General features: G+C 43.9%; 1 protein-coding gene across 1 annotated transcript in view; it reads left to right on the top strand.

Moving 5' to 3' along the window:
- The window catches only part of DAPL1 (death associated protein like 1), a 74,433-nt gene that overhangs the window by 38,387 nt on the left and 11,226 nt on the right, over positions 1-24,820 (top strand). Inside the window, exon 2 of the mRNA XM_078683857.1 lies at positions 21,476-21,572. Within this exon, the coding sequence (XP_078539983.1) occupies positions 21,476-21,572 (97 nt within the window). The remainder of the gene's footprint in view (positions 1-21,475; positions 21,573-24,820) is intronic.

Here is a 24,820-nt window from a genome sequence, read left to right as displayed (position 1 = left end):
ACCCAGCGCTGTGTGGGAATCAAGCCTCACCTCACCCGGCAACGGCTCGGATAGAGAGGCCCCGCTCTGTGAGACATACGGAGAGGGACAGATTCAGAATTGATAAATGTCAGACTCTGTGTATGTGATGATATCTTAAAAAACAATCATAAAACTTGGTTTTTCATTTAAAGGCTCCATGTCCAAACAAAGCGAAGGCGTGAAACGGTAGGGTCGCCCTCGACTATGGCATTTGATGTTAAATACCTAGGATAAATATGCTGGTAGACAGCGACTTAAAATAGAGTTTGTGGACGAATATATAATAAAGAAAAACGGGGGGGGGCTAACAGTCCACCTTGCTCCCAGCCCGGTTGTGATAAAAGCCAAGGTGAGGGAGAGACAAGCAATGCCCTACACCCTCCAACTACAACCGATAATTATGCAGCGCAAGGCGCAAGACGCTGCATAATTATCAGTTGTAGTTGGAGGGTGTAGGGCATTGCTTGTCCCTCCCTCACCTTGGCTTTTATCACAACCGGGCTGGGAGCAAGGTGGACTGTGTTAGCCCCCCCCGTTTTCCTTTATTATATATTCGTCCACAAACTATTTTAAGTCGCTGTCTACCAGCATATTTATCCTAGGTATTTAACATCAAATGCCATAGTCGAGGGTGACCCTACCGTTTCACGCCTTCGCTTTGTTTGGACATGGAGCCTTTAAATGAAAAACCACGTTTTATGATTGTTTAAGATATCATCACATACACAGTCTGACATTTATCAATTCTGAATCTGTCCTTCTCTGTATGTCTCACAGAGCGGGGCCTCTCTATCCGAGCCGTTGCCGGGTGAGGTGAGGCTTGATTCCCACACAGCGCTGGGTGAGTTTTTTTTCTTCTCCTTAAATATTCTATTACTCAGATTATCTGATCATGACTTCATCTAAGTCACATTTCTGACTGGCTCACACTGAGCTGTCGCTAGAAGTGATTCAACACCACGAGAACTTGATTTCCACACCTTTTTGATACATAAGTTTGTACATTGTTTGCAAGATTAGTCTTTTCTTTTTATCTTTCACAGGAAAGGATTGGTCTCTGCATGGTTTATCTTCCAGATACGGTAGGGTGGCTGACCTAGCCACATGATTCAACTTACATCAAAACCATGCCATACAGTTTGTTTTGATTTTCTATTCTTCCACATATTGAATACAATAGATGTTGCAGTAGCCGTGTTTTATAGCTTGGCCCTGACGAATGCCTGTAAAATAATACACTAAAGGCAGAAACATGTTGGCCTAATTCTTAGATGCTTACTCTACAGTGATATTGTCACACTGTTGTCACATCTGTTTTAATCTGACGTCCAGGGAGATATCAATAAAAAAAAAAATTCTACCTTGACCGCCATCTTAACCACGCACTTTTTCTTGAGCACTGCACCCTATCAGTACCACTCGCAGTGAGGACTCATCTTCTTTCAGTATGGGAACTATTGGTACCAAGCGAGTACAATTGAGCTTGGCCACATGAGTACCTGCTGATAAGGTCCTAGATGACGAGGTTCCGCCAAATGGGTGGGCTGATAGGACTCTTTCATTACTGATGGACCCTCACCGTTAGTCGTGACAGTGGTGTGTGTCAGTTTCTCGTGGTCACTTCTCTTTCACCCAACAGACCTCCTAGTTCTTTCTGTTGTTACTTATGATTCAGTTGGGGGTGTGGACTTGAGAGGTCGGTAAAAATTGTCCCCTTGACCCTTCTATAACAGTTGTTTTTTCAGTGATTTGAGCAGCCCCGGCTGCGGGTCTTTTAAATTCTCAGCTCCTCAAGACAGAGGCAAGCTGCATTTTTTCGCTCACTTGGTTTATTTGCTTCTGGCTCCTTCGGTCCTGACACTGCGATGGCTGACTTTGGCGGGTTAGCGTTCGATGATGAGGATCTTAATAACATCATTAATGACAACCCCAGCATTCTTGATGATTTACCCACGACATCCACCACCACCGAGGATGACTGGGTCACTATGCTTAATTTGAAGAAGAACCACTCCCGCATCTCTCTACATGGAGTGATAATGAATGAATACCTGCAGGGCAAGTGTGCACCGTCGGGCTTAATTGTGACCAACACACCGAGACTTTTTCTCACTGATAAAGAGTTCCTACGGAACTGGTCACTAATAGCCTGGCGCTGCACGCGAGATTGGTTGATCTTAATAATTAAGACGGCTAAAAAAGCAGCCGATGCGGTGCTGATTGAAATCCAAGTTCTTGAAGGCCAGATCAATGCCGCAATCAGAGCTGTGATTTTCAAGAAGCACATGGATGAGACCAACAAAACTAACAAGGATTATAGAGAACATCTTAATGAGTAAAATTGACAAATTCAAGAAGGATTTGGCTCGTTTCTCCATGGAAGTAGCCTATCCTTATACTAGTGACTCTTATGTGGCTCCAGATTTCAACCCTAGAGGCAAAAGATACGGCTCTAACTATTCCTCTTCTGGTTCAGACTCAGATTCGAGTGATGCAAACAACACAAACACAGGGACGCCTGGTAGAGGGAGAGGGAGGAGCAACCAAAGGAGATCCAACAGAGGGTGAGGGATTAATACGTTTGTCCCAAATGCCGGCCAATGGTGGCCCCCTGCCCCTTGGGGATACCATTAACCACCCATGGGTCCACCTCCAATGGGTTATCCCATGCCCAATTTCCCACAATTCTACCCAGATCAGTCTTTTTTATGGCAGGGCCGTGGCAGGACCCGCGGGAGAAGGAGAGGACAACAGGGAGTACATTGGGCATCAGAAACCAATCCAGTACACACAGGGCAACCACAGACAAACCCATCGAGAACAGGGACAGCAACCTAGTGGTCAATTTGAGTACTCGCACACTAACAACAAATGAGAAATCCGTCCTTAATAAAGGATTAGGTTTTGTTCCTACCAACAATTGTGACCCATTCACACTAAGACGAGAATTGGAGCACTTCTACAGGAAGATACGTCTCCACTTCTTTTTCAACACCAATCAAGAGGCGGAGAACACCGAACCCTCGGATCGCAATACTGGCCTTAGACCCAAATCCACATATACACCTATGAGTCATCAAGTTCCAGCACGAGTGATTGCTTTTGAACAAGCAGTAACTCATGACATTAATAATCTTAATCAACAGATGCGGAGCCCTTATCAGAATGTTACGAGAGCTGAGAAAACTGCCCTGATGGATTTGGCTAAAGATGCATCCTTGACAGTCAAACCTGCTGACAAGGGTGGGGCAATTGTGCTGATGGATACAGAGGCCTATCGAACTGAGTGTCGCAGACAGCTTAATGATACAAGAGCTTACCGCCGACTCACTGAGGATCCCACGACAAGGTTATCCAATGAGATCAAATGTCTCATTGAAGAAGCATCGAGTGAAGGCTGGGTCACACCCTTAGAGGCGAGATATTTGAATACCCCATATCCTGTAACACCTTACTTCTACTGCCTACCTAAAATACACAAAGAGAAGAGGCCACCCCCAGGACGACCAATTATATCAGGAATAGGCTCCCTTCTAGAGCCTTTATCCACCTTCGTGGATTTCTTTCTGAAACCAATCGTCGCAGAGACTCCGACCTATCTGAAGGACACCAGTGACGTTTTGAGATTACTGTCAGAAGTGGAATTCGACATTGAGACTGACCTGGTCAGTTTCGATGTCGAGTCTTTGTATACATGCATTCCACAGCAGGAGACACTAGATTGCATAAGGGCACTCCTAGAATCGAGAGAACTGAACACAATTACACCAGTGGGTTTCATCATGGAATGCGCTAGGTTGGCAATGACGGAGAATTTTTTCCAATATGAAGATGAACTTTTTCTACAGGTCTCTGGGACCTCGATGGGGAGTGTGTTTGCCCCTAGTTTAGCCAACCTATATATGCACCAGTTCGAGCAAGATTATGTTCTCCACCAGAGTAACCCTTTTCTCCATAGTGTGCTACTTTGGAAAAGATATATCGATGACGTTTTAGTCATCTGGAGAGGCTCCACCAATGAAGTAGGACTGTTCCACACGTGGCTCAACTCACGGAATCAATTTCTGAATTTTACAATGGATTCAAGCAATGAAAAACTTCCATTTTTGGACATTTTGATCCAGGCAGGAATAGGAGGCCTGCATAGTGAACTTTACCGCAAACCTATGTCACATAACTCTTTGCTGTCCTACCACAGTTTCCATCCTCAGGCACTTCGAGATAACCTCCCAGTAGGCCAGTTTTTAAGAGTCAGAAGGAACTGTTCCTCCAAGACCCTTTACCAACAGCATGCAAAAGATCTGACAGCCCAGCTAAAAGAACGACACTACCCCAACCACCTGGTCCGGCGTGCCTGTAAAAGAGCTGCCAACAATAATCGAGAGGCGCTTTTAGAACCTAAGTGCATACAGACACCTACCGACCGTATGACCATGGTACATACGTTCAATACCCGTTCCAATGAAGTGAAGAAAATCATCCTCAGACATTGGAAGATACTGAACACAGCAACGGGGGCTATCCCGCGCCCCCTTTTCGCCTTCAAACGAGGCTCTAACATTCGGGATAACCTGGTACATACGAGGCCCAGGCACTATCCGAAAAAAGATACAAATACCCTTTGGAACACCGAACCAGTACGAGGCCATTACCCGTGCGGAGGATGCGCGGTCTGCCCCCAAACATGCAAAACTTTGACAGTAGACATAGGGACAGCAAGGCCGTGGCGCTTAAACACCCACACTAACTGTAACTCAGATAAATTGATTTATATGATTACATGCCCCTGTAAACTGATTTACATCGGACACACTACCAGGAAGATTAAGCTCCGTATAAGTGAGCATAAGAGCACCATCCGGTGCAATAAACAATCTACTCGCTTAACGAATCATTTCCAGGAACACGAACACAAGGCTGATGAAATGAAATGGGTTGTCCTTGAGCGACCATTCATTCCACCACACGTGACGGATGTGTCACATTTCCTTTTCTTCAGAGAGCAACGTTGGATTTACAAACTTAAGACCGACGTCTTGGGTATGAACGATAACATACCCTGGGTCTCACTATGAATCACACCCATCCAGCCACATTGGTGACAGAGCTGGGATACCACACTGGCAATGGTAGTTGTTCATTAGGAGATGTGCCACACCATCTGCTTTGTTCCACTCCACATACCCTGTCCATTTCCATAGAAACCATTTTCAATCCATCTATAGAATAAGCAATATTCAGGAACATATTGGTATATCGACATTATGCATAAGACACTTTGTAGACATTAATTTTGAGTCTAACTACGTGTAGGTGTATTCCAAAGAAGTTTGTACTGAGATTTTCCATTAATTTTTTATGGTTAGATACATTGGGCTGCCTCATTCTAAATAAGATTTAAGATGGTTATATATTTGTAACAACATGCTCACACATCAGTGGAGCGAATATCTTAGACACATTAACACTTTAGGCAGTTACACGCCTTTTCAGTATATACATTTACTGGTTGTGTTTGTCTACTTTGCTTTCACTCGACTCCAATTGGGTATACAAAGGTATACATTTAATCAATTACAATCACGCCTCTTTTACCCCTTGTCTGAGTAGCCACATTGGAGTTTATTTGCGCAGGCGCTTGGGGGTTTGCCATTTTTTCGAGATGCTAAGATCGGCCTCGATTGATTCCGGCAGTGCCTCCTGATTTGTGCAAGCGCGGTGTTTCCCTATCCACAGAGATCAGTGGTGCAATGTTTTGCTTCCACCACGCATGCGTTAAAGATTACACGCTTCACTACATGCTCGCGCATGCGCGAAGCCTTGCCAGCATAGTGACCCGGGCATGAAGGTACCGGCCCTTGGTCCTAGTGCGCATGCGCGAGCCAGTTACACTTTTCTCTCGCGTCATGCGTTGAATTGCCAGATACGCACTGCGCCTGCGCTTCGAATGTACCGCAGGTGTGTTTTATTAGCGATACAATCATCAATTTACGTGGGTATTTAAGCTCCGTGTTTCCTGTCCGTCGGCGCCTCCCCTTCGGTTCCGGTCACACTTGGAGGTACCAACGGACAGGTAAGGACATCCCCTTGTGGTCTTGTTTCCTTGTGCTGTGGTTAATTCGTGTGCTGTTTTCACGCGGCACGTTTCCTTTAGGGACACTCGCTTCCCATTCAGGTATGACTGAGCAGAGCAGACTTCTTGCGCTGCATAATTATCAGTTGTAGTTGGAGGGTGTAGGGCATTGCTTGTCCCTCCCTCACCTTGGCTTTTATCACAACCGGGCTGGGAGCAAGGTGGACTGTTAGCCCCCCCCGTTTTTCTTTATTATATATTCGTCCACAAACTCTATTTTAAGTCGCTGTCTACCAGCATATTTATCCTAGGTATTTAACATCAAATGCCATAGTCGAGCATGACCCTACCGTTTCACGCCTTCGCTTTGTTTGGACATGGAGCCTTTAAATGAAAAACCAAGTTTTATGATTGTTTTTTAAGATATCATCACATACACAGAGTCTGACATTTATCAATTCTGAATCTGTCCTTCTCCGTATGTCTCACAGAGCGGGGCCTCTCTATCCGAGCCGTTGCCGGGTGAGGTGAGGCTTGATTCCCACACAGCGCTGGGTGAGTTTTTTTCTTCTCCTTAAATATTCTATTACTCAGATTATCTGATCATGACTTCATCTAAGTCACTTTTCTGACTGGCTCACACTGAGCTGTCGCTAGAAGTGATTCAACACCACGAGAACTTGATTTCCACACCTTTTTGATACATAAGTTTGTACATTGTTTGCAAGATTAGTCTTTTCTTTTTATCTTTCACAGGAAAGGATTGGTCTCTGCATGGTTTATCTTCCAGATACGGTAGGGTGGCTGACCTAGCCACATGATTCAACTTACCTCAAAACCATGCCATACAGTTTGTTTTGATTTTCTATTCTTCCACATATTGAATACAATAGATGTTGCAGTAGCCGTGTTTTATAGCTTGGCCCTGACGAATGCCTGTAAAATAATACACTAAAGGCAGAAACATGTTGGCCTAATTCTTAGATGCTTACTCTACAGTGATATTGTCACACTGTTGTCACATCTGTTTTAATCTGACGTCCAGGGAGATATCAATAAAAAAAAAAAAATTCTACCTTGACCGCCATTTTAACCACGCACTTTTTCTTGAGCACTGCACCCTATCAGTACCACTCGCAGTGAGGACTCATCTTCTTTCAGTATGGGAACTATTGGTACCAAGCGAGTACAATTGAGCTTGGCCATATGAGTACCTGCTGATAAGGTCCTAGATGACGAGGTTCCGCCAAATGGGTGGGCTGATAGGACTCTTTCATTACTGATGGACCCTCACCGTTAGTCGTGACAGTGGTGTGTCAGTTTCTCGTGGTCACTTCTCTTTCACCCAACAGACCTCCTAGTTCTTTCTGTTACTTTCGGTAAAGGATTTGACAATCTTAACTATCTCTATGGAAGAGTTCCTAGCATTGTTAATCCTTGCAGATAAAAAGGCTCTTTTGTTCTCGGAGTAGTTTCTGGTATTCTTTGAGAGCTGCACGATAGTCAGCCTTGCTTTCTACAGAATATGTAAGTCTCCAGCTGCGTTCAAGAACCTTACAGGTGGACTTTTTTTGTTTAAGCTCCTCGGAGTTCCAAGGTGCTGAGGGCGAGGATCTAGGGGATTTTACCAATTTCTGAGGTGCTAGGGAGTCGAGAGCTGTGCCCACACACTCTTAAATTCGAGATACTAGACTCCAGATCGTGTGCCGGGGCCGGTTTAGAATCCTTCATTTAATTGGATAATGATTCTGGGGAGATTTTGCTCCCGTTCCTCCCAAACTCCTTAGGGTTCGAGGTGGCTTTATCAGTACGAGTCAGCTGAAAATGGAAGGCGATAAGAAAATGATCGGACCAGATTACTGGCTAAGGAGCCTGGACCGTAATGTCAGGAAGGTCCGAGCATATCAGGTCCAGCATGTGGCTTGCTTTGTGTGGGGCGGGATACTATTTGCGTACGGTTGCATCCTGCTAGGTGACAAAGTTAGAACTGTGTTGGGCAGGATGCGTCGTCCACATGTAAGTTCAGATCCCCCAGTATTGTGAAGTTAGCGTACCCTATGCATGCTTGAGTGATATAATCAGGCAGGAAAATGGGTCGGACTAGAGTTAGGTCGATAGAGCAGGAGGCCTGAGCAGGAAATGGACGCGGAAAGCTTGATGCAGAAAGAAAGGCCTTCTATACAGTCCATCTACTCAAAGTGAGGTGATGTGATTCCCCCATTTAGTTTTGTAAACAATAGCCACACCTCCACCCTGTTTCCTGTGTAGTCTATTGGCACACAGAATACCGTAGTCTTCGGGAATAGCCAATGTCAACTTCAAAGTTGAAGTTGGGGGAATTTATAGAGCGCACGTATACCAAACAGGTTTCATGGCGCGAAGTTGGATTAGTAACACGAAGCCAGGTTTCTGTCAGGAATAAGAAGTCTCAATCGTTATCTTTGATGGACTGCAGGATATCAAATGCGTGTTTAACCAAGGATCTACAATTTATTAACCCGGCCTTTAAAGATATTGTCAAGGAGGAGCAAGAGGAAGAGTGTATGGTATGGGGTGAGAGGCTTCTGCCCAGACTGGAATTGTTTAGAGAGAAACCACAATGCATGCATACATATTTCTTCTCAGTCTCTCCGAGTGTCTGGGTTGTGAGGTGTGAGCACTGATTAGGCCTAAGAGCAGACCTATCAGTATGGCTATAGGAGATCCTGTGAGTAGTGGTGGAACGGGCAGCATTTCTGGCCGTGGTCCGATCGCAGACGGGCTTGCCTTTGGCGTGCCGGCGGCGCGCCCGCTGCGCGTCGGCGCCATGATCCGTTTTAATAGAGATGGCTTTGCGAGACTAGAGCGCCACCCTGCCACAATGGCCGCTCTAGGACGCAAGGACCGGAAGTGAGGAAAACGTCCTGAGTTGCCCAGCCTCGAAGGTACTCTGTGGTAAATAAAATATTACCCTGGCAGAATTTCTAGGCATTAACAAAGTATCATGCATCAAATGAGAGACAGGATCCGTGGTGTCCAAGTTAAAATGGGCTTTATTCCAATAACTCGAGTCAAAGGGAGAATATGTTCCATCACCACTGAGGTTCAGGAAGAGTAATCTGACATTTAATAACAATGAACAGAATATATACATTTTACTCCTTGTACATAGGGAGGAGCGCTCCAGGCAGAGCAAGAAAAAAAGAGATAAGAGCATGTGGGCGTGTATGAGGGTGCATGAGGGTGTACACTTGATGAGTCATAGGTAGGTGATAGGTAGGTGTCATAGGTGGGTGGGTACTTAGAGGAGTATGCATGACCAGCTGGAACTCTGCCCTAATTGTGCAACTCGAGCATGGCGTGCAATTGACGTGTAACTGGGAGGAGAGCTGACTTTCGGCCTAGCAGAGACATCTCTTGTGTCAGGGCGAAAAGCACATCTTGTACAATCTGATATGATAGGGGATGTATTGTCTGAAGCAAAAGGTTGTTCATCACTAGAAATAAAGAAAAAGCATATATTCCTCCGTTCATTGCATGGGGGCTGAGACAGAGAGTTAGGCCTTATCTGTCGCGGACGGGTTCTGTTTGCTTTTCCTCACCGGGCAGGGATGCCACTCTGTACTGAAAACAGATAACTGTTATTCATAACACTGTCTTGGCAGGCTTCTTGCTGACGTGACTGCAGTTTTCAATGTGCCAGGAGTCATGTAAACAATATTTCAGAAAGTGGTTTCAGGCTCCAACCACAAGAAAAAAGGGCTCAGTACGATATTTATTTAAAAGTGCACAATGCAAAATGCAAAATACATGAGCCTTCATGTTAGCTTAATGTTTGGGAGACTTGATGACTTGCAGGACATGTTTGCAGCGGCCTAGTGATTCAGGCCACTACGAGAAATATGCATGGGTGACATGCACATGTAACATAGGGTGTATGTAGTGGACATTTTTGGTCAGGCAAAATATCATTTTCCTCATTCCCTCCTTGTCACCTACATAACCCTTTAGGATACATCTATATTCATGAGACCGTATAGCTGATCATACAGAATCATTTCTTCATCTTTATCCTTTGTACATGTGGATGGGGAACGCAAGCAGTTGCACACAGGCCGCAAATCGCCAGGCCACACTGCAGACAGATAGTATCATGGCAAACTGCTCCTGGGCCAAGTCGCCAGGGCAGATGCAGTCACATTCACTACTGCTTCAAGGGTTCTTGTCCACTTGAGTTTGTCTAACATGTTCTAGTTGTGAATCTCTGTGATAATGGGATGGGGCCAAGGAAACAGGTGGCAATAGGAATGCTATATAACAAGTCCCACCCCAGTCTAAGGGCAGATGTACATAAGCGGTCTGACCGCAAATGAAATAGGTATGGCGTGACGTTTCGAAAGAAGAAAGTCCTTCTGAGAGTGAAGTTCCTTGTAAATAGCTCCTTGTAAATATGGTTTATGAAGAGCATGTCATTATTATAACTTGCTGAGTTTCTTGTAAATATGGCTTGTGAATAGCGCCATGTGGTCATGGTTTGTGCAGAGTATGTTGACATTACGGTAGGCAGGAGAGAGCTAGATTTGTTTGCGGGGGGCGTGTCTTTGAGCGGAAATTCGTACCCGTTCCAGTGGAGGGCTTTGGTTGCTTTTTGGTGAGGATGTAGGGCATCGCTTGGACTACTGTGATGCCAAATTTGAAAAGGATCTGAGCTGTGGAAGTGGGTGAAAAAGCATGTTTTGTGCGGAGGTGCGATTTGCCATGTTATCCAATGGGTGTTTTTTCCTAAAATTTGAGAAATTATTTCGGCAGAACTCCCTTTGTTTTCTGATAAGGGGCTAGTTGGCCACATACCCAGCAATCAGTTGCATTGCTGGTCTGGTGAGAATGGTGTAACATTTGAATAAAAGTATCGTTACGCAAGGCAAGTCGATATGACAATTCATGAGGTGGCAGGTCACTAAATGTATACTGGATGAATGTATATGTGAGGAAATGAGAAAGAAAACATGTAGCAATAAACTAACACCAATTATAACAATGCACAGAATATAAAGAATGTTCTTGGTAACAATACATCTACTGCGTAATGTCTTGCAGTATTTTTCCTTTTTATCTCTCTTCTTGCTAATCTCATATGTGATCTTATACATGTCAGAAACTAGTCTAACCGATTCACCACCGGGTGGGCTTAAACAATTAAACTACGTCTGACTTACTAGATCTTAATTTGGACCTATACTCTTGCTGAGGGGTCTTTTCAAGCAAAGACGGCACAAAGTCTGTATTGTCATTAAAGTCAATGTTCTTTGCAAATGTTCCACATTGTCCGAAATACCGCTTAACGTGATGGGCATGGATCCAGCCCTTGCGTCCCTCCACTTTCAGCGCAGTCCTCGTGGTAAGAAGCACCAATTTCGGGGTCTTCCAGCGCGGCTCGAGGGGGCTGGAACGATCAAAATTCCGGATGCACACAAAGTCCCCTGGGACTATGGCGTGTTCCTTGACCTGGGTGTTGTCAGGGAAGGCGGCAGCAACCTGTGAACGACAAGAGTAGTGCAGACATCAAGGAAGCCAGGTAATCTGTCAGCATGTTACTGTCAATATCAGTTATCTTTCTGGGCATAGGCGTACCCCACATATTTGGCGGTCTACCGAAAACCACCTCATACGGAGATAGGCCTGTTCTGGAATGTGCTACCATACGCATGTAAAAAAGGGCAACCGGAAAGGCTACCATCCAATCCACGCCTTTTTCTGCATAGACCTTTGCTAATTTTGTCTTGAGGGTCTGATTATGTCTTTCTACAAGGCCTGCTGCTTCTGGGTGTCTGACACAATGGAACTTCCATGTATAACCTAACAGAAGGGACACTTGTTTCATTAATTCAGAGGAAAATGGCTGGCCGTTATCTGAATAGATCACCCGAGGTAATCCATACCTGGGGAAGTACTCGCGCACTAACTGTCTGGCTGTTGTTACAGCAGTATAATCTGGAACTGGATACGCTTCTGTCCATCTAGATAGTGCACACACTACCACCAAGACATACTTGAAACCTCTACATCTGTCCATTTGGATATAATCCATCTGGAGAACCTCAAAAGGGTGGTCAGGAGGATGAAATCCGCCTTGTTCCACCGGGATGCCTTTACCTGGATTGAACTGACAACAGATCATACATGTTCGTACTTTCTGCTTCGCTGCTGCACGCATGTGCTTGTTAAACCAGATGTTCTGTAAGCTGTCTAACATTGCTTTTTCTCCTAAGTGTGCTGGACTATGGGCTGTGTTAATGATTACTTGTACCATGGAATCTGGGAGAAACCATGTGCCTTTTCCCTTAGTCATCCAACCTTGGTCAGTCTGGACCCCTCCTTGTTCAGTCCATTTCTTTATCTCATCTGCAGTGGCATGTGTCTGTAGGTCGAGTACGTCTTGAGTGGGATCCCTGACTGTCATACATGTTGTCAGTAATGGTACCTCTGTCCTTGTCGTGTCTGTTGGTGTCTGGGCTGTCTGGGCTGTAAGTTTGGCTGTTCGATCTGCCAGGTCATTACCCTGGGAAATGGTGTCTAACTTTGGTGTGAGCTTTGCACTTCAGGATAGAAATGGCTGTAGGTAAATGTATGGCTTCTAACCGGGCTTGAATAAGCTGGCCATGCTGAATCTTGGTCCCATGGGAGGTCAGGAAACCTCTCTCCCTCCATAGTACCCCGAAATCATGAACAACGCCAAAGGCATATTGTGAATCAGTATAAATGTTTACTTTCAAGTGCTTAGCTCTTATGCAGGCTTGTGTCAGAGCGATGAGCTCTGCTGCTTGTGCTGACAATGTGTCTATTTTCTGTGTCTCTGTAGCAGTGGTCACAGCATAGGCCGCTACTAACTCTCCTGCACTCGTTCTCATGCATGATCCATCTACATAGAGCGTTAAGTCTGGGTCTGGAAGTGCAATATCTGTCAGGTCTTGTCTTGGTTTCGTCACTATATTCATTAGTTCCACACAGTCATTTGGTGGTGCATTTACTGTACTTGAGGGCAAAAGTGTTGCAGGATTCAGAATATTACAACGTCTGATCTCTGTTTGGTTGAAATAATGTCAGTTCATATCCTGTCAGTCTTGCTACAGTCAAGTGTTGTGTCTGTGTTCTGTTTAAGAGAACCTCCACTGCATGTGGAACCTGTACTGTCAGAGGGTGACCCAGCACTATGGAGTCACTTTGTCTTATGGCTAGGGCTGTTGCTGCAACTGATTTCAGGCATGCAGGCAGAGCCTGGGCCACTGGGTCTAGCGTGCTAGAAAAATAAGCACAAGGCTTGTGTTTTCCTGCTTGATCTTGTGTGAGGACAGATAACGCTGTTCCTTCTCTTTCAGTTACAAAAAGCATAATAGGTTTGCTGTAACATGGAGTCGCTAATACTGGCGCTTGACATAAAGCTCTTTTTAATTCCTCAAATGCCAAGGTGTGTTCTTGTGTCCAAGGGAGGACAGTCCCCCCCCCTGCCTCCTGTGTAGTTAACTGTATGAGTGGTTTGGCTAAAAAGGCATACTGGGGAATCCATTGCCTACAGTATGATGTGAGGCCAATAAAGGCACGTACTTCCTTTTGTGTCTTGGGCTGTGAAAGGTTAGCAATGAGCTGTATACGTGCTTGTGTTAGCTGTCTCCCCTCTTTGGAAAGCAAGTGTCCTAGGTACACCACTTGCTTTTCACAGAATTGCAACTTCGAAGGGGACACCTTGTGCCCCTTGTCTGCCAGATAATGTGAAACTGTCAATGATGCATATTCGCATTCTTTTTCTGAATGTGCTGTAATCAGGATATCGTCCACATACTGCAGTAACGCAGTGTTGGTAGGCATGTGAACACTGTCTAGTTGTCTTTTCAGAGTCTGACTGTAAATACTAGGGCTTTCTGTAAAGCCTTGAGGAGCTCTTGTAAATACAAAGCTACGACCTTTTAATGAAAATCCAAACAGGTACTGGCTGTCTGGGTGAATGGGAACACTAAAAGCGTTCTTCAAGTCGATAACAGTAAAGTAAGTAGCCTCTGAATCAATAGCAGTCAACAATGAAGAAATGTCTGGCACCACTGGATATTGTGGTACTACACATTTGTTCAATTCTCGCAGGTCAATAATCAATCGGTACACTGGCAGTACACTAGGATCAGATCTTTTAAGGATAGGAATGACAGGCGAGTTACATACATTTGAGACTGTCTCTACCACTACCCCCCGTGCAATAAATTCGTCAACTATTTTCAGTAATGCTGTTTCGGCGTCAGGTGGTAACTTGTATTGTCTAATACGTGGAAGTACTACTCCTGCTTTGAGTGTGACATGGTGAGGCGTAATGTCCATGTAACCTACGTCAGTCGGTCCTTGTGCCCACAGGATCTGTGGCACGTTCTTGAGTCTGTGGTCAAAATCAGTCAGTACATAATGTCCCTAAAAATCACGTAAGAACAGGCGTACTCCTTCTGGAGAACAGCAGATAACTGCTCCTAGATCTTTTAATGTCTTCATACCAAGTAAGTTTTCTGGACATGACTTAGTAAGTAGCAAGTCAGTGGTACGTGACAGTGGACCAACTCCTAGGGAGACTGGTTTTGATACTTCATTAACAATAGGCTTTCCTGAAAATCCCAGGGAAACATTCTGTGAGCCTGAGAGAGGTACCCCTGGAACCTCGTCATGACTGATGGTAGTTCTGCTCGCCCCTGTGTCAATCAGAAACGTTCGATCCTGACCTAGAACACGACTATGTACATACGGACCCTCTTGATCTACAGGAACCTCAATAAGGGGCAAGCCTACTTCCCTCTCGAGGCTGTTTCATGAGAACTGTTGATACTCTGGATAGTCAGACTGTGTGTACTGATACATTTGTGGTGTGGCATTAACAGGCGGTGGTGGAGGATAATTCGCTACTGTCTGTTGCGTGTTCTGTTGCGTGTTATTCTGTCTAGGAGTGTACTGTCTCTCCTTTGTCTTGCCTGTAGCTATATTGTGTTTCAGAACAGTGCAGTCCTTTACAAAGTGACCTGGTTGTTTGCAATATTTACAGTTCCCTTTGACAGGTGTCGTGTTATGTTTGTTTGAAGTCGCCGGTACCGTCTGGGCAACCAGCACCTTCATTTTTGTCTTTCATGCGTCTCTTTTCATGATCCTGCTCTTCCCTAATTCTGTTCTGATGATACTGTAGCTTCTGTAACATTTGTGAAGGGCTGTTTGCTTGCCAAGTACTCTCAACCTTCAGTACTCTATTCTTGATCTGGGGTAAGGAATTCTCTACTAATTTGCTCACAAAAAGATGTGGAAATGACTCGCTACCAGGCTTAAGGCCACTATTAATAGTAAAACATTTCTCAAATCTAGAATAGAAATCACTAGTGTCCTCGTCTTGCTTTTGTTTACATGCTGAAATAGCATCCCAATCTTCCTTTTTAGTAATCAATAATCTTGGCAAAACTTGTATCAGGAATTCAGGTAGTTCTCTAGCTCTATCTCCAAGACCAACTCCTGGGAGCCTGCCCTTCTCTTCTGTTTCCAATGCATCCCAACTTAACTTTTTCTCACCCACTTCCCAGTCTTTTTCCTTAAGCTTTTCATAAATCCCTGCAGGTAACAGTACTTTTAATAGCTTCAGAATGTCAGCGTATGTATAATCTCCTATGCGGAGGATGTCTTTTAATTCACGGTGAAATCCCCCTGGGTCTTTATCATGACAAGGCAACATCTTTTTCATTTCTAAAATCTCTAGTTTCGTTAAGGGGGTGTAAACATACACTCGTAACTCATTGGCCGCATTCTTAACGGGATGAACCTCTCGTAGGGGGTTCTGTCTATGTGTACGTTATGTCTGTCATGGTGTAAGACTGGAGGCATGTATGTAGTCAGAGAATCTATGTACTTATGTCGTTGAAATTAATTCAGTACCTAAACCTGTCCATCTATCTAGTAAAATGTCGTCAAGTATTTTATGCAAGTGACCAGGATCAGAATGCTGACTTTTATACAACGTGATCAAGTGTTGAACCATGTAAATACCAGCCAAACGCTGTTCGTTCGGTGGAAGGCTTAAGAAGGTCTGAGCCACTATATCACTACTATATATATTGGCATTGGACACCCACTGGGTGGCTGACCGGGCCAACTCTATTTTGTGTTGTGTGGGAGGTCTCTCACTCCCTATCCATTGTTTCAGTGCTTTTTCAGTAGCCTGGAATAATGCTTCAAGGGAATATCTTTCTTTTATAGCTGGCCCTTGTTTACAGTAATCAAGGCACTTGGGTCTGTCAAACTGTCGCGCTTTTCCTACATAATTCATTTTGTCTTTTGGCTCATCTACTTCTTCTGTTAACTCACCATTCTCCTCAGACTCTTCTGTGCCTTTCTATTTCCTTTCGTATTTTCTTGTACATGGCATCTACCTGTCCCTGTTTCTCATGTCTACCGGCATCTATGTGATCACTCCATTCTATCAAACCTGGCTTTACATCTACGTCTCCTTCGTCTTGTTCCCTGATCAGGCAGTTAATAATAAAACGTAAGATATGATTCTTAACCCCTACCTTTCTTTGTGCCATGGCTTGTGCTATACTATCTGGTCCCTCCCCCGTTCTAATAAAACGATACATGCTATCTAGGTGATCTTTCATGTCTGGTAATGTCTCTAGATATGCAACAGCTTGTCTTAGTCTACGTGAAATCACGACCATTGAACCCTTTCCTGGTTCTGTATCATATACACAAAATGGAATGGCTGCATCTACAGTAGGCACCCCTCCCACTGCCCCGGGACCTACGTCATCTTTTGCTAGCTGCTGCTGAAGTTGCTGGAGCTGATCTGCTTGTGGGGGTGGAGGAAAACCTGCATTAACGTAGTCTGGAAGGGACTCGTCTAGATACGAGGAAATGAACGCATCTGATGCCGTCGGCTTTATTCTATGTACTCTATATGGTACAGGTGGTGGCGTTCGCGACCTACTGGATCTTTCTGAGGTGGTCACTTTAGCTAGTTCTTCTGACAGAACGGGATAAATACCATTAACAACGGCGTTTCTTTCCCTATCAGTCTGTTCTGTTTTGACACGTTCCCCCTCCTCCCGCAGTTCCTTTTCTCTGGCTTTCTCCCCAGCTTGTCTAGTTCTATCTGCTTTATTCAATTCTTTCTCTGTTCTCCTATGTGACTCTTTGCGCCACAATTCGATGGCATCTTTCTGAGAGGGTCTTGACTTCCTTTTCCATAGTGCTTCCTCCACCCTCATAATACATTCAGGATCCCATTTTCCCGAGATTGGCCATCTATACTTTTCCTCCAGGTCCTTTGTATAGTTTACCCATAAATCTAAAAACAAAATGGCGTCTAATCCATGCTTATTATACATATAATGACCAGGTGTGTCTCTAGGCGGGATGTTAACTGATTCTTCTAGTATACCTTTTCTGGTCCCTATCTGACGTAACTTTGAAAACAGTGGCATGTTTGAAACCAATATTCACAAAAATAGACTGAAACAATCAACAATCATTCACACACAAACAAATATTAAACACTAAAACAGTTACAACCTAAACTGATACAGAGAGCTAAACATGTACTTGAAAAACTTTATGCACTGAAATACAGTACAACCATACCGGTCTCAAAAATGAGACACGTCTTGACCGTTCCCACGTTTAACCGTGGGCCCGTCTTTACCGGTCTCACGTGAATGAGACACGTCTTGACCGCGCCCACGTTTACCATGGGCACGTCTTGAATCTTGATGCATTCCCCATAGTGGTACTCACCGGGAAGCAGCAGAACTTGAAACTTGAAGGCCTCGGACTTCTACGCATGCGCCTTGGAACAGGTGGACCTCTGGAGACCTCGGACCTTGCTCTCTCACGGACTGGGCTCTGGTTTGAGACGATCCGCGTTCCTCACCGCCTCACATGGATGCCTGGTCGCAGTCCGTCCTCCTCCTGGGCCTGAGGGAGTAGCGGGAAATCCCAATGGCGTGTACACTTTAAAGTCCGTCACGGCTGTGGAAGGGGGCAAAGACTAGACCAACAACTCCGGCGAGTGGGGAAAGGGACATGTTCCTGTTCGATTAATTATCGTCGACACTACCATCTTATCCCTGCAATGTTTAATTCATCTTGATTTGGGATAGATGTTTCTTTAGGTTTTGCTGTGACACACATTAATTTGGCATTAACTTTGGTGTACCTGCATCTCCTATTCTCTGCTTTGTTGAATTATTTTAAAAATAACTTTTGATAAAATTCATTTTTTATATACACCTTTGTGTTTTGTTGTTTATATGTTGTGTATGTGTTCCAATTTGTTATGTGATTTCATGATTTTGATCTATTCGACTCTGATGTATTAGCTACACTTTAGGATGATTGATTTCTCCTTTTGAACTAATTGTAACTTACAATCTGTACCTCATTCAAATCATATCCCTTGAAGGCACCTTTACCCCTCTACTATGTTCCTGTTCGGACGCCAATTAATGTGGTAAATAAAATATTACCCTGGCAGAATTTCTAGGCATTAACAAAGTATCATGCATCAAATGAGACAGGATCCGTGGTGTCCAAGTTAAAATGGGCTTTATTCCAATAACTCGAGTCAAAGGGAGAATATGTTCCATCACCACTGTGGTTCAGGAAGAGTAATCTGACATTTAATAACAATGAACAGAATATATACATTTTACTCCTTGTACATAGGGAGGAGCGCTCCAGGCAGAGCAAGAAAAAAAGAGATAAGAGCATGTGGGCGTGTATGAGGGTGTACACTTGAGTCATAGGTAGGTGATAGGTAGGTGTCATAGGTGGGTGGGTACTTAGAGGAGGAGTATGCATGACCAGCTGGAACTCTGCCCTAATTGTGCAACTCGAGCATGGCGTGCAATTGACGTGCAACTGGGAGGAGAGCTGACTTTCGGCCTAGCAGAGACATCTCTTGTGTCAGGGCGAAAAGCACATCTTGTACAATCTGATATGATAGGGGATGTATTGTCTGAAGCAAAAGGTTGTTCATCACTAGAAATAAAGAAAAAGCATATATTCCTCCGTTCATTGCATGGGGGCTGAGACAGAGAGTTAGGCCTTATCTGTCGCGGACGGGTTCTGTTTGCTTTTCCTCACCGGGCAGGGATGCCACTCTGTACTGAAAACAGATAACTGTTATTCATAACACTGTCTTGGCAGGCTTCTTGCTGACGTGACTGCAGTTTTCAATGTGCCAGGAGTCATGTAAACAATATTTCAGTAAGTGGTTTCAGGCTCCAACCACAAGAAAAAAGGGCTCAGTACGATATTTATTTAAAAGTGCACAATGCAAAATGCAAAATACATGAGCCTTCATGTTAGCTTAATGTTTGGGAGACTTGATGACTTGCAGGACATGTTTGCAGAGGCCTAGTGATTCAGGCCACTACGAGAAATATGCATGGGTGACATGCACATGAATGTAACATAGGGTGTATGTAGTGGACATTTTTGGTCAGGCAAAATATCATTTTCCTCAACTCCCTCCACACAATCAGCACTGGTGGCCTTGGAACCTGGTATTCCTCCCACCCCCATATCACCCCCCCCCCCCCTCGCCTCCACCCAAGTATCTTCCTTGTGTATGAAATCTAGTTTCTAATCTTTAATACCACAGGTTAAGGGCCTATTTTCTATTGTTTCTTCACCTTGAAATCACTTGGCAAAATGCTCCATCTAGTACCTGTACCTAATCGTAAGGCCATTGTGCATTCTCAGGTTACATCCATGCTGGATTATGCTTATTGTTTGTATCTGGGCTGGCAGTTTTATTTGTTTCATCATCTGCAGATCATCCAAAATGCACCAGCATCACTGCGTCAAGTGCATTGGCTGTCCATTACTAACTGATAAAAATTCAAGGCATTAATATTTTCCTATAGATGCACAGGACCTTTTAGATAAAAGTATTTGAGGAGAAGGCTTAAAGTTTACTGCCAGAGCAGAGTCTTGCGTTCTAATGAATTGAAGCGTTTGCAAGTGCCGAGGGTGCCCCTACTTTTGAACTTCCTCCTGATCACTCTGCCCCTCTGAATTGATCTCTTACAAACATATGAAGACTTTCCTTTTTGCTGTTTAGGGTATATGTTTCGGTATTTTGGAGGGTTTTGGTCATTAGTGGTATCTTGCTGCTAGTGCCGAGACAATACCTTGGAAGCAGCTGTGCGCTTTATAAACTTTATTGTATCATTATACAGAGTTTGTAAGTGCGGTCTGCACATACAGCTGGAGGACTCACTCTGGTAAGACTGTATGTAGACTGGGCCTTGAACACCATGCAACATACAGGAAGGCTAGGGGTAACAAACTGCAAAAGATACTGGCAATCTGACATACACTGGAACTCTGGAAATGAGTCCGGGATAGGAGGTTGCGTATGCTGTCTCGCATATAGGAAAAAGTGCAGGTATTTGGGCGGACTCTGGAAGAAGCTAGGTTAGATGGGAACCACGATTAACCCAAGGCTTTTCCACAACATACTTCAACATATAGTGCCATGACACACCACCCAGTACCCTGGTTTGGTAGCAAGCATAACATCACATCACTAGTTAGCACTGTAGCCTTATTTAATTTAGTTAAAAAATTGTAGCACTGGGGGTGTGAGGTTCCTGCATGGAAGGCTTCTGTAGCTTTGGGCCTCTAAATACAACTTGCTGTTGAGTGACTCATTTTATTTCAGTTTTGTTGTGGGAATACTATGATTTATTAAATTCCTGTCTTCATGGACATTAATTAGCTGGTATTCTCCGCAATTCTGCTGGAATGTTACAGAAGCTTTTTTTCCTTAACCCCTCCCATGCTCGTGACTGAACCGTTCCGTCACGTGCCTCGGGTGGGCTGTGCTGGTGACGGAACGGTTCCGCCACGGCCCGCTCGCCGCACCTGCGCGGCGCACATTCCGTGCCTGCGCTGACGTTCTAAAGAGCTGACGGGGCCGTGACGGAACCGTTCCGTCACAAGTACAGCTCACCCGAGGGCCGAGACGGAGCGGTTCCGTCACGAGTACGAGTACGGGAGCGCTGCGCGGCCCCGCCTCCCCCTTAGCGCTGAGGCGGAATAGCTGCCGCAGCGAAGGGGTTAAACTAGTTTATGAAGATGGTAGCTTTGTTTCAAGCCTGGTTTGGCTGATCTCCTGCTTAACCTTGGATTAACAATTACTTTAAAATGATAGTAACAGTGTGCATGCTAATTGTGTACTTAACCACATTAAATCTAAGACTTGAGTACTATTTATCAGTGTTTATTCACGAACCTAACCCTTCAAACCCAACAGTTCTAAGTATAGCTGTTTATTGTTACATCGTTTTTGTAAAATGCAGTCTGAAAATTGGATTTTTTTCGCACTAGTTAAAGCCGGGAGGATGAGGGTTTCCAAAAAACAAGCAAACGAAGAAAGTGGACACCTCGAGAAAAATGTCAAGAAAATCACACCTGAAAAAAACAGGTATGAAATATGCAGTTACCACCTTTCTGTTGGCACCTTATGCCGTTTTGCTTTCTCTCCAAGCTTCCCAAATTGGTGTTTTATCCAATAACCGGAAAAGTGAAGTTTACTTGTTTTTAGTTAACAGATCTTCAAAGCACCTGATCTGCGCTCCTTATGAGCAGTGGTACAGGCTAATCACTTAGATGTAAGCATGTTTGTTGGTTTGGAATACTGTTAAGCTTTTCTCATCACTGTCAAATGGTTTTGGGCCTCTTCCCGAGTCTGATACAGCAGAACTGCTGGTGGAAGATGGCTGTCAAGGCTAAAGATAATTGCTTTGTGTTTTCACTCTTTGATACAATCTAAACATTAGAATCACTCTGTGTTTTAGGCAGCGCAGACTGGGTGGTCACCATTGCTTTCAGTGCCTTCAACGGTTAGGGGCTTAGTAAATCTATAGTCTGAAAAATGTTTTAGGAGTCCACAGATTCCAAAGTCCAAGAAGTTGTTTGCATGATTATGGTCAAATACTGGCGATGCCAGGGCCGCAGCAATCGACCCTCTCCTCCTAAATACAACTAAATGAACTAATTGGATTATGGAAAAACAGATTTATATGAATTGCTCCCCTAGGTCTCATGCTTAAAATTTCTTCAAGGGTGCATTTTTAGACTTTAAACTAATACAGGCACCATGGTCCTTTCATCATTCGATCCACAGGCAGCCAGCCATCTGCTGGTTTGCAGACCATCGCAGCTGATCCCAACTCTTGCGTTTAAGTCATGTAACTTGATTGTTGACTTGTAAACCTGATTTTGCCTCTTATTTATCCATTATCGGTCTTTCCTCGATAATCTAGCAAACTGAATGGCATCCCTTTTCATGAAACTGAGCCAGCTGAAGACCGAATTCGTTCTCCTGTTACTTACTTACAACGCTCCCCCCCCCCGTCCAAAAATAGCAGTTCGACATCCTTGAGGCATTTGTCCATCCCTTGTACTATGTACAGTTTGGACCCAACTCATTAAATTGTTTTTTCTACCATCCAGTTTGATGTAATTTGAAGCATGTCTTCTGTGTAGCGTGTTAATACTTTAGATTTCAGTATGCAATATAAGGATGTATAAATAGTTACCCCACTTCATTTTGGCCCAAACCTTACCCATAATGACCACATGGCCAGGTTGACTAAATTGTACCAACTCTACCTGCACATAAAACCAAAACTCACCATCTCGCTCCTTCTACGAAAGTCAGAAGCACAGCCACTTATACTCTCATCTAGATCTAGGGGAAAATACCATTGTAGTAGGACTTAAAAAATCTCTAACTGCACATCTTTAAGGTATGCTAGACGTGGGTGCTCTACTAAATGCAGGAATAAAGAAATTCGATCCTATTACCCCATCCTACAGTATCTGATTTGGTTACCAATCATATCAAGAGTTTACTTTTAAATGGCATGCATTACCCATAAGGCTATTAATACCACTGTACCCTAGTATATGACCAACTCAAACTCTTGGGCGGTCAAAGAAAAACCAGAGGCATAAATAAAGTAATTCCAGAATCCCTGCAAGCCAGGAGAGACTTTAAAACGCTGCGCTTCACTTTTCTCTTCCACTGAACTCTTCATTGAATGTTTGCTGTTCATTGTAATGGTGGTACTTGCCTCTAAAGGTCTGTTGCCCGGTGGCTAGATTCATGCTACAGAAATACTTTAAAGAAATTTGACCTGGTATTTCCTATGAAGGCTTCTTACAGAAGTTTCTTCATATGATACTTACCCACTACCTATCAACTTTGTTTTCTGGTTACTAAACATTGGAACTCTCATTCCTATATAAGCAATAGATCACTTCCAGTTAAAGGTAGCACTTAAGATTTGGTTGTTTCCTTCTTCTTAACGTCAGTCTTCTGTTTCTAAAGGCAGTCTCTGGGCCACAGCAGCCTTTGGAAATTGTGCACTTAGGAAATATTAATGCAACAGAGGTTAACTAACAGAGGTTAACTTACTGAAGTCCTTCATTTTAAGGAGTTTCTTTTCCCTGCTTAAAAGTGACCCTTTTTTCAGTCCGACACTTCTAGGGCTATGAAAGCCACGAATTATGGTAAGATGTTAGGTGAATGGGGGCTGTTGATCTGAAAAGACACCAGTGTTCTTCAGTGGCTAACTCTGACATTGTAATGCCCTTCGAAAAAATAAATTCATAAACAATCTTCATCAAAAATATCTGTAGTCACTGGCAGATGACTATGAAAACAGTTTGCTTTTAAACAGGACTGAGTTGTCTTCAAACGGTTGCCGAATTCTGCAGAATTCTTTTCTGTGGGTTACACTGTTTAATTGGGTATAAAAATTGGTAACTTTATTACAAGTTAACCTATTTTAATTGGGAGTTGGCTTAAATGACAAATCCATTACTTGTGTTTAATTTCAATCATCTTAACTGGATATTCTCATTTGGATTCATCTCTTTTCTTCAGTGGCCTATCAGGATTTTTGGTGTATCTTGTTGCTTGGTGAAAGATGGAATTCTTGCTATTTTTCTTAGCTGTCTGGGGATGTGGCTCACATTGAAATGAAAAAGCATGTTGTGTGGACATAGCCTCTGAGGTGTGATTCCCACCTGTGGGAGATAGCTCATCTTTGTCTGAAGTTGTGCTTTTATGGGTGTTAACGCAAGGAAGTCGTTTCCTTTCACTGTGGTGCACTTAACTTTTGTTAAGAGGTCTTCGGGGTTGCTTCTAATGCATAGAAGTGATGTTACTTTATACAGTTCTCTGCATGGCTGAATAGGGTTCTAGGAGTTCCAGTCAGTCTGTGGTCAAACAAGCTGTGTATACGGTGCAGGTTGCTGCAAACATTAATGAACAGCAAAGTATGCCTTGTTTACTTGTGGCTTAGTACCAGTTGGCCACTTTAAGAAGGTCAACACCTTAAAAAGTGCACCCTAACTTGACATCCCTGATGCCCCTCACTGCCACTCTTCTCCCCCAGCTTACTAATGTTCGAGTCCACATATTACTGGCTGCATGGAGATTTGAGAACAGACTAGTCATGTATGAAGTCTGCTCCCTATTGCCATCCAAGTAATCTAGCTTCATCCCTAGTGTTGTACTCTGCCTTAAGCTATTGGAAATTTGTTTGCACAAATAAATTAGGACCACCTACTCAATCTGCATCTTTACTCCTTTGAAAACTGGCAGTTTCTTTGCTTGTGCTTTCGAGATGTTTTATGTAGTGCAACCATACCTCTTTAAAG

Source organism: Lissotriton helveticus, chromosome 3_1, assembly GCF_964261635.1.
Source record: "Lissotriton helveticus chromosome 3_1, aLisHel1.1, whole genome shotgun sequence".
Classification (NCBI taxonomy): Eukaryota; Metazoa; Chordata; class Amphibia; order Caudata; family Salamandridae; genus Lissotriton; species Lissotriton helveticus.
This window is presented reverse-complemented; position numbering and strand designations above follow the sequence as displayed.